Raw genomic sequence first — 14,668 nt, forward strand, 5'->3', positions numbered from 1 at the left:
TTCTCTCAACTTGATTGCTGACTTTGAAAACATTTTGGGTGGTTCTCATTTCAGTAAACTTCTGCAATCCAATTACATTAATCCAATCCATTTGGGGAGTCATTTATTCATAGTTTTGTCCTCGATTATCATGTCCACAATAACACATTTTCTGAAAAGCAAGGCCACTCAAAGCCACAAGAATGAGATCAAATTGAATATTTGTATAATGATACTTTATCCAAAATTGTGTCAGTACCTACCCCTGATGGCAGGTATGACTTACAAATTTCACAACAAAAAATACCATAAAAACATACATAACAATAAAATGACATGACATCTGAAAGGTATGGCCTATGACTTGTTAGGGTGTTCTACTACAAGATATATCAAGAATAAGGTATTTTAAGCAAGTGACACATTTGAATATAAATGGAAAGGAGAGTGAAGTGGTGAAGCTGTAGATGTGAGTCTTTTACAGGAGTCAAGTGCATTTATCTTCCTTTTGCCTTTTCATCCATGTTCCCGAGATAGGAGTCAACCTGTAGAAGGGGACAGGGATGCAATTATGTGGTTAACAGAACAGACACGACCGAGGGGATTATGGGAGATGAGCACCAAAGCTTGTTAAACACACCAATGAGCACTTAAGCTCATACAACTATAATGTACTCCAACAATGTAGTAGTGCAATTTGAACATGCTATTTGTCTGCAGAATTGTCTCACCCTGAAAATCTGAGTGGAATTAAACATGTAGTAAGTGCACACAAACATCACTCCAGGCCCATCAGCTCCACGTCAAAGATGAGGGTAGAGTTGGGTGGGATGATACCAGGGTGTCCTTTGCTGCCATAGGCAAAGTCCGGCGTGCAGGTCAGAGTTGCCCTCTGGCCCACACTCATCTGTGGGGGAGGTGAAACAAAAAGAGGTCATAGTATTATTGTCGAGACACCGCTAATATAACCCTATAATGGCTTATGTCCTTGCAAATCACCCACAAGCCAATTTTTTGATTTTCTAAATTATTGAAACAAGTGGTGCAATCGTACAAGAGAATAATGGGGATATCTAATGCAAACACACCCAGGAGACCCTTACCTGGCCAACCCCCTCCTCCCAGCCACGGATCACCTCCTGCTTGCCAATCTTGAACTTGAAAGGCTTGCCTCTGTCCCGGGAAGAGTCAAACTTGGTTCCATCAGTCAGTGAGCCTGCGATAGGATTGAGCGAAGATAAACGTTACACTTGCTGAGTTAAATAAAATGAAATAAATACAGCCGTGTTCCTAAATTACACTCTGTCCCCTCCCAAATTGCTAGCTAGCATCCATGGATTAAAATATTTAATTTACAGTCCACTGGACAAACATTATCGGCTACTGGCTAACTAGCCAATTTATTTGCTAAAGATACATTCATCTTAATTAAATCCATTCTCACTGATTTGAGAAAACTGTCAATTAGCTAGCTCGCCAGTAGTAGTATGGCAACTAGCTACAAACGTTAGCTTAGCTAGGGTGTAACGTTACAACTACTTTAACCGTAGAAAATACTTTATTTAATTAGCTAAGCAAATCGTCGAACTAATTGTTAGTTATGAGAGATAATATCCGTTTGGCAGATTTACACACATTATATAAATAACATTTACTTTGTTGCCGAAGCAAGTGGATAACTGACAATAGCTAGCTAAGCTATCAAGCTAGTGGCTAGCTTGCTGACTCACCGACATAATGCACAACGCATGTCTGTCCTTTTTTGGGAAATGTCTGTCCTAAAAGATGGAAGAAATTGAAAGAATTAGCTATGTATTGTGTTAACGACTTAATATTTTGAATTTAGCAACATCCTCTTGACTAATTTAATCACATTCACAGTTTTTTTCCTTACCATCACCCGGGGTTATGGTCTCGATTTCTACTCCCATTTTACTCTCCGACGCACTACAATGCAAACGGAAACTGGAAGTCAAGCTCATTGAATTCAAGAGGGGAGGGGGGTGCAATATAAAATGGCTAATACCAGTTATATGATGAGAGTTTGTGTATGCCTACTTGGTCATATTTTAGTCGCATATACATTGATGTAGTGTCATTTTTCAAGGGAGATTATGATTATAACATAAAAATAACAACTGGTTGACAATCAAACATTTATAGAAAGATAATAATTAAAGTTGATGTCATTAACCACGTGTGCAATCTAGTTATGCGAGTCGTCATACCATTAAAAAAAAAGAATAAGACAACCGTGATGCAAACATGACGTTTGTTATAAGTGCCAACAGATAACTTATACGTTCGACATCCTTTTGTGTCGGTAAAATGTATTATGAAAGAAAAAGGCGGTGTAAACGCCTTTATGCGCAAACATTGATATAATAACCATAATTTTGAGGTAAACTTGGAGTCACGCGATGATATCATAGATAGAACAGATATCCCACCGGATGTATTAGTGTGAAGCATCCGGTTGGCGTTTCTACTCACTACCAAATATGGTGATGAGATGAAGCTCTGTAGCCGGCAGTAGGAGTAGATGGAGAAATATGGATTTCTGCCGACATTTTCTCAATAATTAAACATTTGATCTCAATACCGTTTTCTGTTCCCAAAACTATAATCTGTTATGAACAGAGTGTTTTGTTGTAGATTTTACACTTTGCCCAAGTAACAAAAAAAAAACGTTTTTTAGGGGTGCAAAGGCGAATTGAGTTATTGCACATGCACGTCATGGAGTAGGTGTTACACAACGGAAATATGCAAACATCTTGCTAGCTAGTGCTTGGCTCTGCACCCCTCCTTGCTTGTCCTGCCAATTATGACTCATTTGTTCCCATTAGAAACGGATAGGCTGTGGTCTATCGTGGGGTATTGTGGGGTATTAATATCTTGACTCATCCTGCCGCCAGGTGGAAGGATATGTCATTGAGTGACTAGCATCGTCTCTCAAGTGAAATAGAACAGAAGATGTGTGCTCCGAAGATCAATACAGGTTACTTCTGACTTCGGTAGATCCAGTCTTCTGTTCTATTTCACTTGAGAGACTATGCTAGTCACTCAATTAAATATCCTTCCTCCTGGTGGCAGGATGAGTCAAGGTATTAATATCAGAGTAATTCCGTGCCACGGGTGTGATGTGCCCCATCCCCTATAAATACCTGGGCGCATAGCATCACTTCCTATTTTCTTCCCTTGGCTACACAGGTGAGCGAGAATTGGATATAGAAGACGAGTTTTCCGTTGAATGTGTAGAGTATGCTACATTTTGGGCGAAGTGTGCTCCTCCCAGCAGTTCTCTGCAATGTTCTGTCTTCTAAGCTTTTTCTTACAGGTCGACACCATGCTACGAATTAGAGTGAACTGGTTGGTCCAACTTGTTCACAGCGCAAATCTTGTCTGTGTCTTGTCTGTCCGCTGGTTTGCCTCCCGGCTAATTGCGTTACCTGTTGGTTATTCGTTTCAGCTGGATGCTAGCCTCTTCTCTCAGGATATTGAGTCTAGGTACTGCACCTACCCAGGCTCGGGAAGCCTGTATGTTTTCTAGCTCTAGCTAGATCTCCGGGTCACACCTTAATGTCCAGGCTTTGCATCCTAGCTAGCATACTCTCTTACTGGCTCAAGCTGCAGCTGTTGCCGGAGTGAGATTTAGAGCATCTGTTCATAGGACCTATTCTCACACAGTCTGTTACTGTCTCAGTGTAATTGGCTCCTCACATCCATACCTTTTGGGGATTGTGAGTGGAATTTCCCAAAATATATTCTGATATCCATAGAAGATAATATGACTTAATTCACATATTGCCCTGAGAAGAGAACTACTTTATACTTACACCTGGTATAGTATTAAAGGAGTGTAATTCAGATTATCTGTTCTATAAGACATATCTGTATTTCTGACTTTTGTCTAGACAGGGAGAAGATTATACATGCCACACTACTGTGATAAATGCACTGCTGGCTTGGCTTCGGTTGATGCCCATTCCACCTGTATGATGTGCCTAGGCTTAGATCATGCCGTTCAGGTTGTGGATTCCCCCTTCAGCTGCATGTATTGTGCTACTCTTGGCCCACGGCTATATGAAGCACGATTAGCTACGATGAAGGAGACAAATGCTAGAGGCTCCGGGAGCGGACTCAAGCGTTAACAACCCTCCTCGGCAGCGGGACCGCCCACCTTCGCAGCTCCACTCTCTCAGCCTGGCAGGCTCTGTTGAAGACTTAAGACAGGATTCTGATGCTATCTCCATCTTTGCTGGTAATGACATAGACAAAGAGAGACCTCTGAGGCTGGTTCTGGGTCAGCGAACCATGGCTCAGAGAGGGCTAAGAGTGAAGCGCCCTCTTCATCAGCTGATCTGCAGGAGCTCATCTCTAGGATTCTGAAAGCTCTGGATATTAACCCAGACCCTAACAGAAGCCCAGGCAGAGTGTACATTCCTCATTGCCCCAAGTACTCCAATGAGTGTGCATCAAACTTGGGCTAAGGCTAACTCAAGCCAGTGCAAGCCTTGGACATTCATGGCTTTGCCCGAGGAATTGGTACTGGACCAGTACCCAGTCATGGACCCCATTGTTGCGATCATGATCCTCCCAGACAAGGAGATCATTGGTAAGTCTCCCCGCTGTCCTCATCGGGCTGCTGATGACAACTTAAAGGACAACTTCTGGCCATGGTGGCTCGCCTCATGAATACAACCACTCTGCTGCAGGCATACCTGCATGGTCTGACAGCTCGCCTGTCCACCGACGGTGACCCTGAGCTGACAGCTGAAATGACTCCGGTGTCCACACTCCTCTCCCTCTTAAATGTTGAGATGTCACGTGCTAATGGCAAAGCCCGGTATACGGTCATCTCGTCATGCAGACCGCTTTGGCTCTCACAGACAGATGTCAGCCTCCATGAAGAGGGGCACCAAGTGTTACTTTTCGGCCTTTCCCTGGTACCAAGAGCATTCACAAAATGCATGGATGTCGCTATAGCACCCCTAACATCAAAGGGGATGATGGTACTAAATGACCTAGACCAGTGGTTCCCAAACTGTTTATAGTCCCGTACCCCTTCAAACATTCAACCTCCAGCTGCGTACCCCCCCACGCCCCTAGCACCAGGGTCAGCGCACTCTCAAATGTTGTTTTTTGCCATCATTGTAAGCCTGCCACAAACACGCACTATGCGATACATTTATTAAACATAAGAATGAGTGTGAGTTTTTGTCACAACCCGGCTTGTGGGAAGTAAAGTCCATTAATAACATTATAATAATAATCTATAATTTTGCTCTTTATTTAGCCATCTTACATATAACACTTTATTTGTCAATGGAAAATTGTGAATAACTCACCACAGGTTAATGAGAAGGGTGTGCTTGAAAGGATGCACTTAACTCTGCAATGTTGGGTTGTATTGGAGAAAGTCTCAGTCTTAAATCATTTTCCACACACAGTCTGTGCCTGTATTTAGTTTTCATGCTAGTGAGGGGCGAGAATCCACTCTCACATAGGTACATGGTTGCAAAGGGCATCCGTGTCTTAACAGCATCACTTGCCAAGGCAGGATACTTTGAGTGCAGCCCAATCCAGAAATCTGGCAGTGGCTTCTGATTAAATTACATTTTCACAGAACTGCTTGTTGCAATTTCGATGAGGCTCTCTTGTTCAGATATCGGTAAGTGGACAGGAGGCAGGGCATGAAAGGGATAATGAATCCAGTTGTTTGTGTCATACATTTCAGGAAAGTACCTGCGTAATTGCGCACCCAACTCACTCAGGTGCTTCGTGATTTGACATTGTCCGTAAGCTTGAGTTAATTTGCAGACATAAACCATACAATGATGGAAAGAGTGTTTCCCTTGTTAATGCAGACAGAGAAGAGCTCCAACTTCTTAATCATAGCCTCAATTTTGTCCCGCACATTGAATATATTTGTGAAGAGTCCCTGTAGTAATCCTAGATTCAGATCATTCAGGTGAGAAAAAACATCACCCAGCTCGGCCAGTCATGTGAGAAACTCGTCATCATGCAAGCGGTCAGACAAGTGAAAATTATGGTCAGTAAAGAAAACTTTAAGCTCGTCTCTCAATTTAAAAAAGACTGGTCAATACTTTGCCCCTTGATAACCAGCGAGCTTCTGTATGTTGTAATAGCATTACATGGTCGCTGCCCATATCACTGCATAGCGAAGAATACATGAGAGTTCAGGGGCCTTGCTTTAACAAAGTTAACCATTTTCACTGTAGTGTCCAAACGTCTTTCAAGCTGTCAGGGATTCCTTTGGCAACAAGAGGCTCTCGGTGGATGCTGCAGTGTACTCAAGTGGCGTTGGGAGCAACTGCTTGCATGCTCGTTACCACTCCACTATGTCTCCCTGTCATGGCTTTTGTGCCATCAGTGCAGATACCAACACATCTTGACCACCAAAGTCCATTTGATGTCACAAAGCTGTCCTGTTGTCCTGGTTTCCAGTGGTTTGCAGAAGAGGATATCTTCCTTAATTAACCCCCTATAAACATAACGGATATACAGTTAAAGTCGGAAGTTTACATACACTCAGGTTGGAGTCATTAAAACTTGTTTTTCAACCACTCCACAAATTTCTTGTTAACAAACTATAGTTTTGGCAAGTCGGTTAGGACAGCTACTTTGTGCATGACACAAGTCATTTGTCCAACAATCGTTGTCTACAGATTATTTCACTGTATCACAATCCCAGTGGGTCAGACGTTTACATACACTAAGTTGACTGTGCCTTTAAACTGCTTGGAAAATTCCAGAAAATTATGTAATGACTTTAGAAGCTTCTGTTTGGCTAATTGACACAACTTGAGTCAAGTGGAGGTGTACCTGTGGATGTATTTCAAGGCCCACCTTCAAACTCAGTGCCTCTGTGCTTGACATCATGGGGAAATCAAAAGAAATCAGCCAAGACCTCAGAAAAAAAATTGTAGACCCCCACAAGTCTGGTTCATCATTGGGAGCAATTTCTGAATGCCTGAAGGTACCATGTTCATCTGTACAAACAATAGTACGCAAGTATAAACACCATGGGACCACGCAGCCATCATACCGCTCAGGAAGGAGACGCGTTCTGTCTCCTAGATATGAACGTACTTTGGTGCGAAACGTGCAAATCAATCCCAGAACAACAGCAAAGGACCTTGTGAAGATGCTGGAGGAAACGGGTACAAAAGAATCTGTATCCACAGTAAAACGAGTCCTATATCGACTTAACTTGAAAGGAAGCTCAGCAAGGAAGAAGCCACTGCTCCAAAACCGCCATAAAAAAGCCAGATTACAGTTTGCAACTGCACATGGGGACAAAGATCGGACTTTTTGGAGAAATGTCCTCTGGTCTGATGAAACAAAAATAGAACTGTTTGGCCATAATGACCATTGTTATGTTTGGAGGGAAAAGGAGGAGGCTTGCAAGCTGAAGAACACCATCCCAAACTCGGAAGCACGGTGGTGGCAGCATCATGTTGTGGGGGTGCTTTGCTGCAGGAGGGACTGGTGCACTTCACAAAATAGATGGCATCATTAGGTAGGAAAAGTATGTGGATATATGGAAGGAACATCTCAAGACATCAGTCAGGAAGTTAAACCTTGGTCGCAAATGGGTCTTCCAAATGGACAATAACCCCAAGCATACTTCCAAAGAGGTGGCAAAATGACTTAAGGACAACAAAGTCAAGGTATTTCGAGTGGCCATCACAAAGCCCTGACCTCAATCCGTAGAAAATGTGTGGGCAGAACTGAAAAAGTGTGTGTGAGCAAGGAGGCCTATAAACCTGACTCAGCTACACCAGCAATGCTACCAAATGCTACTCAGCAAATGCAATGCTACCAAATACTAATTGAGTGTATGTAAACTTCTGACCCACTGGGTATGTGATGAAAGAAATAAAACCTGAAATAAATAATTCTCTCTACTTTTATTCTGACATTTCACATTCTTAAAATAAAGTGGTGATCCTAACTGACCTAAGACAGGTCATTTTTACTAGGATTAAATGTCAGGAATAGTGAAAAACTGAGTTTAGATGTATTTGGCTAAGGTGTATGTAAACTTCCGACTTCAACTGTATACCAGGAGCTGTGCCAGGCCCGCCACGTCTGATGACTCATCCAGCTGTAGCACATAGAATTCAATGGCTTGTATGTGAAGCAGTAATTGTTTCAAAACATCTCCTGCCTTGTCACTGATGCGTAGGGAAATAGTGTTGTTTGATGAAGACATTGTCTGTATAGTTTTTTTGGCCTTTTCCCCCAGCATTTTCCCAGCCATATCTGCTGCAGCAGGAAGAATGAAGTCCTCCACAATAGTATGGGGCTTGCCTGTCCTAGCTACTCGGTAGCTCACCTTATAAGACGCTTCTAGCCCCTTCTTATTAATGGTATCTGTTGCTATTATACATGTCTTACTACTCGAAAGTAGTCTTAATTCTCACTCAAAAAACTCCTGAGGCTTATTTTTTCAAATTGGCATGTTTTGTTTCTAAATGTCTGTGCAACAGTGAAGGTTTCATTGAGTTGTGAGATAGTACTTCTGTACATATAACACACTGTGGCTGAAGAAAGGCACTACTCCCAATATAAGTGAACCCCAATCAATGTAGTTCTCCTCATATTTGCGTCTCTTCGATGGTTCAACATCCCTGTCTGTTGGGAATACCTGACCTGGACTTTTGGCTAACCTGTTCTCAGTCAGGAGAACAGACAGCAGCAGACATGACATATCTCCTGAAGCATATCTCAGCGCTAGGCCTCAGGTTGAACATACAAAAAATACACCTGGTCCCCACACAAACTGTCACGTTCGTGGGCATATGGATCGACTTGTCTCTTATGAGGGCTCACCTCACCAAAAAGCGAGTTCAGAAAATTGTAGCTCACCTCAATCCTTTTGTCCAGAAGGTGACTGTTCTTCAGTGTCAGAGACTGCTGGGTCTCCTCTTCGCATCCTCCCTTTTGACCCCATTTGGCCTTCTACACTTGAGACCCATGCAGAGGTGGTTCAATGCTCAAGGTTTAAATCACAAGGTAAACAGGTATGACTGTGTCTAAGGAATGCATGCGAGCCCTGGCAAGACGGCGATCCCTGAAATTCCTTTTCAGGTAGTATACGCCTGATTCCATCGGAGGAAACAGGTTCAAACAGACGCCTCCTTGACAGACTGGGGAGTAGTATTGAAGGGGAGGGCGGCCAGCGGGACATGGAGCTCCAGCTGGTCCAAACAACATGCTGGAGTTGAGAGCAGTCCAACGAGCTCTGCTCAACTTTTTCTCACAACTGCGAGACGTGATAGAAAAATTACATATTTACCGTATTTGTTTGATATTCATAGTTAGTAATTAATACTTAACAAATAGGAGGATAGTTCTGTCCTGTTAGTGTCTGTGTTTTTATGATCTCCACTCTATTTCCCTGCAACTAATCCGGGTGTATGATCACAGGAGATAGCTTGAGCTGACAAATGAGTTAAAGACTGCATTACATAGACAAGATGTGGTGGGTGTAACCGCGATAGAGATAGCCAGGAGGAGTTTAGAACAATTCCTCATTGTCTCAAAATCATTCTTGCATCTGGGAAACTAAGCCAGGGTGGGGTTAAGACAACAACACATGTGCAGATAACGACAGGATGAGCCCAGTGGCTTATTATGCTCCTTGGTTTGAATGAGGAGGGTTGAACCAACAATGACTGAGCATTGCTAGAGTCAGCTATATATAGGACTCTGTATTTGTGTAATGGTTAGGTTACTCAGTCCAAAACTCAAGGGGGGGTCAACCAGCCTCATTATTGCAATAATACATCGATATTAAATAAAGATGATTGTTTGAAGAAATGACCAAATCTCCCTCAGTACTGAATTTCCACGACAGACAAACATGTGCTGGTACAGACAGACAGCGCCACAGTGGTAGTGTACATAAACCACCAAGGGGGTCTGGGTTCCAACCGCCTCCACCGCCTCCACCAGATGGCACATAACCTTCTACTGTGGTCACAGAAGAATGTGGCCTAACTAAGAGCTGTACACCTCCCAAGGATTCTGAACACTGCAGCGGCAATGCTATCCAGGGAAGGGCCTCGGGAAAGTGAGTGAGACTACACCCTGGTCTGGTGCCATCGCCTCTACCAAAAGGGTTGGCGAGCTCCATGCTTTTTCTGTTAGTGATGAATGTTATTGTGGTCATGTTGTGTTGCTACCATGCTGTGTTTTCATGTGTTGCTGCCATGCTATGTTGTTGTCTTAGGTCTGTCTTTACAAGTGTTGTGGTGTCTCTCTTGTCATGATGTGTGTTTTATCCTATATTTTAATTTTTAATTTTTAATCCCCTATCCTGGCAGGACGCCTTTTGCCTTTTGGTAGGCCATCATTGTAAATAAGAATGTGATCTTAACTGATTTGCCTAGTTAAATAAAGGTTAAATAAAAATATTGTCTTGGCCCGGGAAAAGCAAGCGTTACTCTGTGGCCTAATTCAGCCTTCCTACCAAAGGTCCTGCCCTCAGGTCACATGAACAGGGAAATGGGCTAACAGCCTTATCCATCTCCATGCCCACTGGGGCTCATGATGTTGATGTATGCGCTCCGTGTCCTGTGATATCCCTAAATGAGTACGTGGAGAGGCGATCTGTTGCTCTGGTCAGCTGTTTGTTTGCTTTGGAGAAAACAACGGTTGTCTCGTTGTATTGTAGACACCAGTCTGCAAGCATATAGCCTAGCTGCCCACCCAGCCCCATCCTTTACAGTAGCATACTCCAACGGGGGGAATTGCCACCTCCTGGGCACTGCTCAAGGGAGTCCCCCTCTCTGACAGATCTATGGCTGCCAGCTGGGCGTCCCCCAGTCCTTTGCAAGGTTTTACTTGGTGAATGTTGCTAACCCTTACAGTGTGAGCTCAGCTGTGCTTGGTGCTACCCTTACCTCCCAACAGAAACCTGTGGTTGGTCCGGGTACTGCCTCGAGCACCTATGGTGATGTGTTGCTCTAGGCTTTGCCCTACGGAAACCGACTTACTCTGGTATTGTCATCCCATTGAGTGACTAGCATAGTCCCTCAAGCAAAATAGAATGAAGGTTACTCACTCACTTAACCACAGTTTTATGAGCTATGGACTATGCTAGTCCAGCTGTTGGATCTGTTGTAGCCTTGGGAAGAGTCTTGAGGAAGTGTAGCTACGCGCCCAGGTATTTATAGGGGATGGGGCGCCATGGCATGGAATTACTCTGATATTAATATCTTGACTCATCCAGCCGCAATGATAACTAGCATAGTCCCTAGCTCATAGCACTGTGGTTACGTGAGTAACCTTTGTTCTTCATCGACACAATTAACCAAAACAAGGCCGCTTCTAGTCACCTTGATTAAATCCACCTTTCCCACTGATCTTTTCACAGCCCCCAATATTACCAAAATCTCCAAAATGAAGCTCCCTGTCCTAGAAACGCAGTCCAACAAGAAATTCATTATTGGATCGATCCTTGTCTTCTACTACTTTTGCTTGTTTTGTTCTATTCCTTGATTTCACAATTTTCCATTAATTGTCCCTGTTTATTAATCTGTTTAGATTTAAGCAAAAAAAAAATGCCAAAGGAGACCAACCATGCAGTTTATAAGGCTACAGTTTAAATAAGTTATGATTAACTTCACAGAGTGGTGAAAGTGCACTGTGATCTTGATGTGCCTTTCCAATAAATATTGAGGGTCTCATACTGGTGACATGATGATTGATGCTGGACTGCCGTTAGACAAACAAATATTCTCGCTCTTATCCATAATAATCTCCTGCTATAGACCAGCCTAGATGCAGAGCCTACCCCCCACTGTATCTGTCATCTTTTGGCTAGTGTGCAAGTTCCAAGTCCAGAGTAAACACATTTTTTATTTAACCCTACAGTTTTTGTGACAAAACTATCAGTAGAGTTAAATGCGATGGAAACATACTAAACTTTTGATTTTTATTCGGTACATGAAAACATTTTTTGTGTATTGCGTCATCATGCACTGATTTTAAAGTTAAAAGTGATTTTAATTTAGGAAATCTGTTCCCAAGTATTCCCACACAAATATAGGCATATGTGATTATATCCCAATGTAATCAAGGTTTGAAATTATTTAGTTTTTGTCTAATACTATATCTGTTAAGGATTCTTATGGTCAATTTGCAGTGTACAAATTATTTATAAATATGTTCCGACCCCCCGACCATCCGCACAAGTAAAAATCGTCTCATGACTGAATGTAATTGGGGACTGCTGGTGTAGAAGATCCCCGCCCGTGACATTGGCACAATTGTTTATATATGATTTTTTTAGATAAATGTAATTTTACATTTTCCTTCAGACTAGTTAGACATCCTATGATCAGATTTGCATGAGCAGTGATTAGAATTCGGAAAGAATTCCATAGAAGGTGATCTGATTTGGGCTTAGATACTTGTGAATGGGAATTAAAATCAGGCCTGAACTCCAGTGGATATTGTGATTGGTTATTTAACTTTTTGGAGCCTCTGAGGTTGTGACTTTTTAAAATACAACTGGACTTAGTTGGCTGTGACTCACCACATGACTTCAGACTGGACTCATGTGTTTGGTGTCTTGACTGATGAATGCGTGATCCTATCTTCTCTTCTATATCAGTTGAATCTATGGCTTCAACACTGAATAGAGGGAAAACAAGAAAACAGTTAGTGGCCTAGGGCTACACATATTCATATTCATCATCATGCACATACAAACATCAATAAACTCAGGGATGTGTAAGGGAAGTTGTAATGCAGTATGTTGGATTTAGAGAGGAAGCTATTGTCATAGTAAGAGCACCAAGGCAGCCTATTAGAAGGAGTGTGAATGACTCACTCTCTTCCTAGCTCTCTCTGGAGCTGGAGGAGTCGATCCTCATTGATAGGGTACAGGTGGAAGAAGACCAGCCCTACCAGCAGTAGGGTGATGGGCACAGGGGCAAACAGCACAATAAGAGCAGTCACCACGTCCTCACTATGGCTACAAGCACCTGCACGATACCCCACAAAACTGCAGTGCAAACAAGCATACATACAAACACACATTATACACACGCATAACATAAATACATATATTGAAATAATAGGGTGAAAGAAACATATACAATGTATTCGGAAAGTATTCAGACCCCTTGACTTTTTCCACATTTTGCTACTTTACAGCCTTATTCTAAAATGGATGAAATTGTCCCCCCCCCCATAAATCTACACACAATAACCCATAATGACAAAGCAAAAACTGTTTAAAAAAACAACAACGGAATATCACAAAAAATTAAATATCACATTTACGTAAGTATACAGACTCTTTACTCAGTACTTTGTTGAAGCACCTTTGGGAGCGATTCCAGCCATGAGTCTTCTTGGGTATGACACTACAAGCTTGGCACACCTGTATTTGGGGAGTTTCTCCCATTCTCTGCAGATCCTCTCAAGCTCTGTCAGGTTGGATGGAGAGTGTCACTGCACAGCTATTTTCAGATGTTAGATCGGGTTCAAGTCCGGGCCCTGGCTGGGCCATTCAAGGACATTCAGCGACTTGTCCAGAAGCTGTGTGTTTAGGGTCGTTGTCCTATTGGAAGCTGAACCTTCGCCCCACTCTGAGGTCCTGAGCGCTCTGGAGCAGGTTTTCGTCAAGGATCTCTCTGCACTTAGCGCCATTCATCTTTCTCTCGATCTTGACTAGTCTCCCAGTCCCTGTCACTGAAAAACATCCCCACAGCATGATGCTGCCACCACCATGTTTCCCCGTTGGGATGGTGCCAGGTTTCCTCCAGACGTGACACTTGGTATTCAGGCCAAAGTGTTCATTCTTGGTTTCATCAGTCCAGATAATCTTGTTTCTCATGGTCTGAGAGTCCTTTAGGTGCCTTTTGGCAAACTCCAAGCGGGCTGTCATGTACCTTTTATTGAGGAGTGGCTTCCGTCTGGCCACTCTACCATAAAGGTCTGATTGGTGGTGTGCTGCAGAGATGGTTGCCCTTCTGGAAAATTCTCCCATCTCCACAGAGGAACTCTGGAGATCTGTAAAAGTGACCATCGGGTTCTTGGTCACCTCCCCGACAAAGGCCCTTCTTCCCCGATTGCTCAGTTTGGCCGGGCGGCCAGATCTAGGAAGAATCTTGGTGGTTCTAAACTTCTTCCCTTTAAGAATGATGGCGGCCACTGTGATCTTGGGGACCTTCAATGCTGCAGAAATGTTTTGGTACCCTTCCTCAGATCTGTGCCTCGACACAATCCTGTTTCGGAGCTCTACAGACAATTCCTTTGACCTCATGGCATGGTTTTTGCTCTGACATGCACTGTCAACTGTGGGACCTTATATAGACAGGTGTCTGTCTTTCCAAATCATGTCCAATCAATTGAATTGACCAAATTTGGACTCCAAATCTAGTTGTAGAAACATCTCAAAGATGATCAGTGGAAACAGAATGCACCTGAGCTCAATTTCAAGTCTTATAGAGAAGGGCTGGAATACTTATGTAAATAAGGTATTTCTGATTTTTATTTTTAATAAATGTGCTACAATTTCTAAAAACATGTTTTCACTTTGTCATTATGTGGCATTGTGTGTAAATGGATTAAATATAAAAAATACATTTTAGAATTAGGTTGTAATGTAACAAAATGTGGAAAAGGGAAGGTGTCTGAATACTTT

General features: G+C 42.7%; 1 protein-coding gene across 1 annotated transcript; it reads right to left on the reverse strand.

Annotated features, from left to right (window-relative positions):
• Positions 1-86: 86 nt before the first annotated feature.
• Positions 87-8,893, reverse strand: LOC118360831 (peptidyl-prolyl cis-trans isomerase FKBP1A-like). Its single transcript, XM_035740282.2, has 6 exons — positions 8,875-8,893; positions 1,874-1,926; positions 1,710-1,757; positions 1,083-1,195; positions 711-886; positions 87-524 (listed from the first exon to the last, which is right to left on the reverse strand). Exons 2-5 carry the CDS (start codon positions 1,908-1,910, stop codon positions 758-760), a joined length of 327 nt encoding a protein of 108 aa, XP_035596175.1. The 5' UTR covers positions 1,911-1,926; positions 8,875-8,893; the 3' UTR covers positions 87-524; positions 711-757.
• Between the last annotated feature and the right edge of the window lie 5,775 nt (positions 8,894-14,668).

This window comes from Oncorhynchus keta, chromosome 28 (genome assembly GCF_023373465.1).
Source record: "Oncorhynchus keta strain PuntledgeMale-10-30-2019 chromosome 28, Oket_V2, whole genome shotgun sequence".
NCBI classification, from domain to species: Eukaryota; Metazoa; Chordata; class Actinopteri; order Salmoniformes; family Salmonidae; genus Oncorhynchus; species Oncorhynchus keta.

Coding starts and splice junctions, on each gene's coding strand:
- LOC118360831 (XM_035740282.2), bottom strand. CDS start 1,910: ATGGGAGTAGAAATCGAGACCATAACCCCGGGTGATG. Junction 1,196..1,709: donor ATGCGTTGTGCATTATGTCG/GTGAGTCAGCAA, acceptor ATCCTATCGCAG/GCTCACTGACTGATGGAACC. Junction 887..1,082: donor GGGAGGAGGGGGTTGGCCAG/GTAAGGGTCTCC, acceptor CCTCCCCCACAG/ATGAGTGTGGGCCAGAGGGC.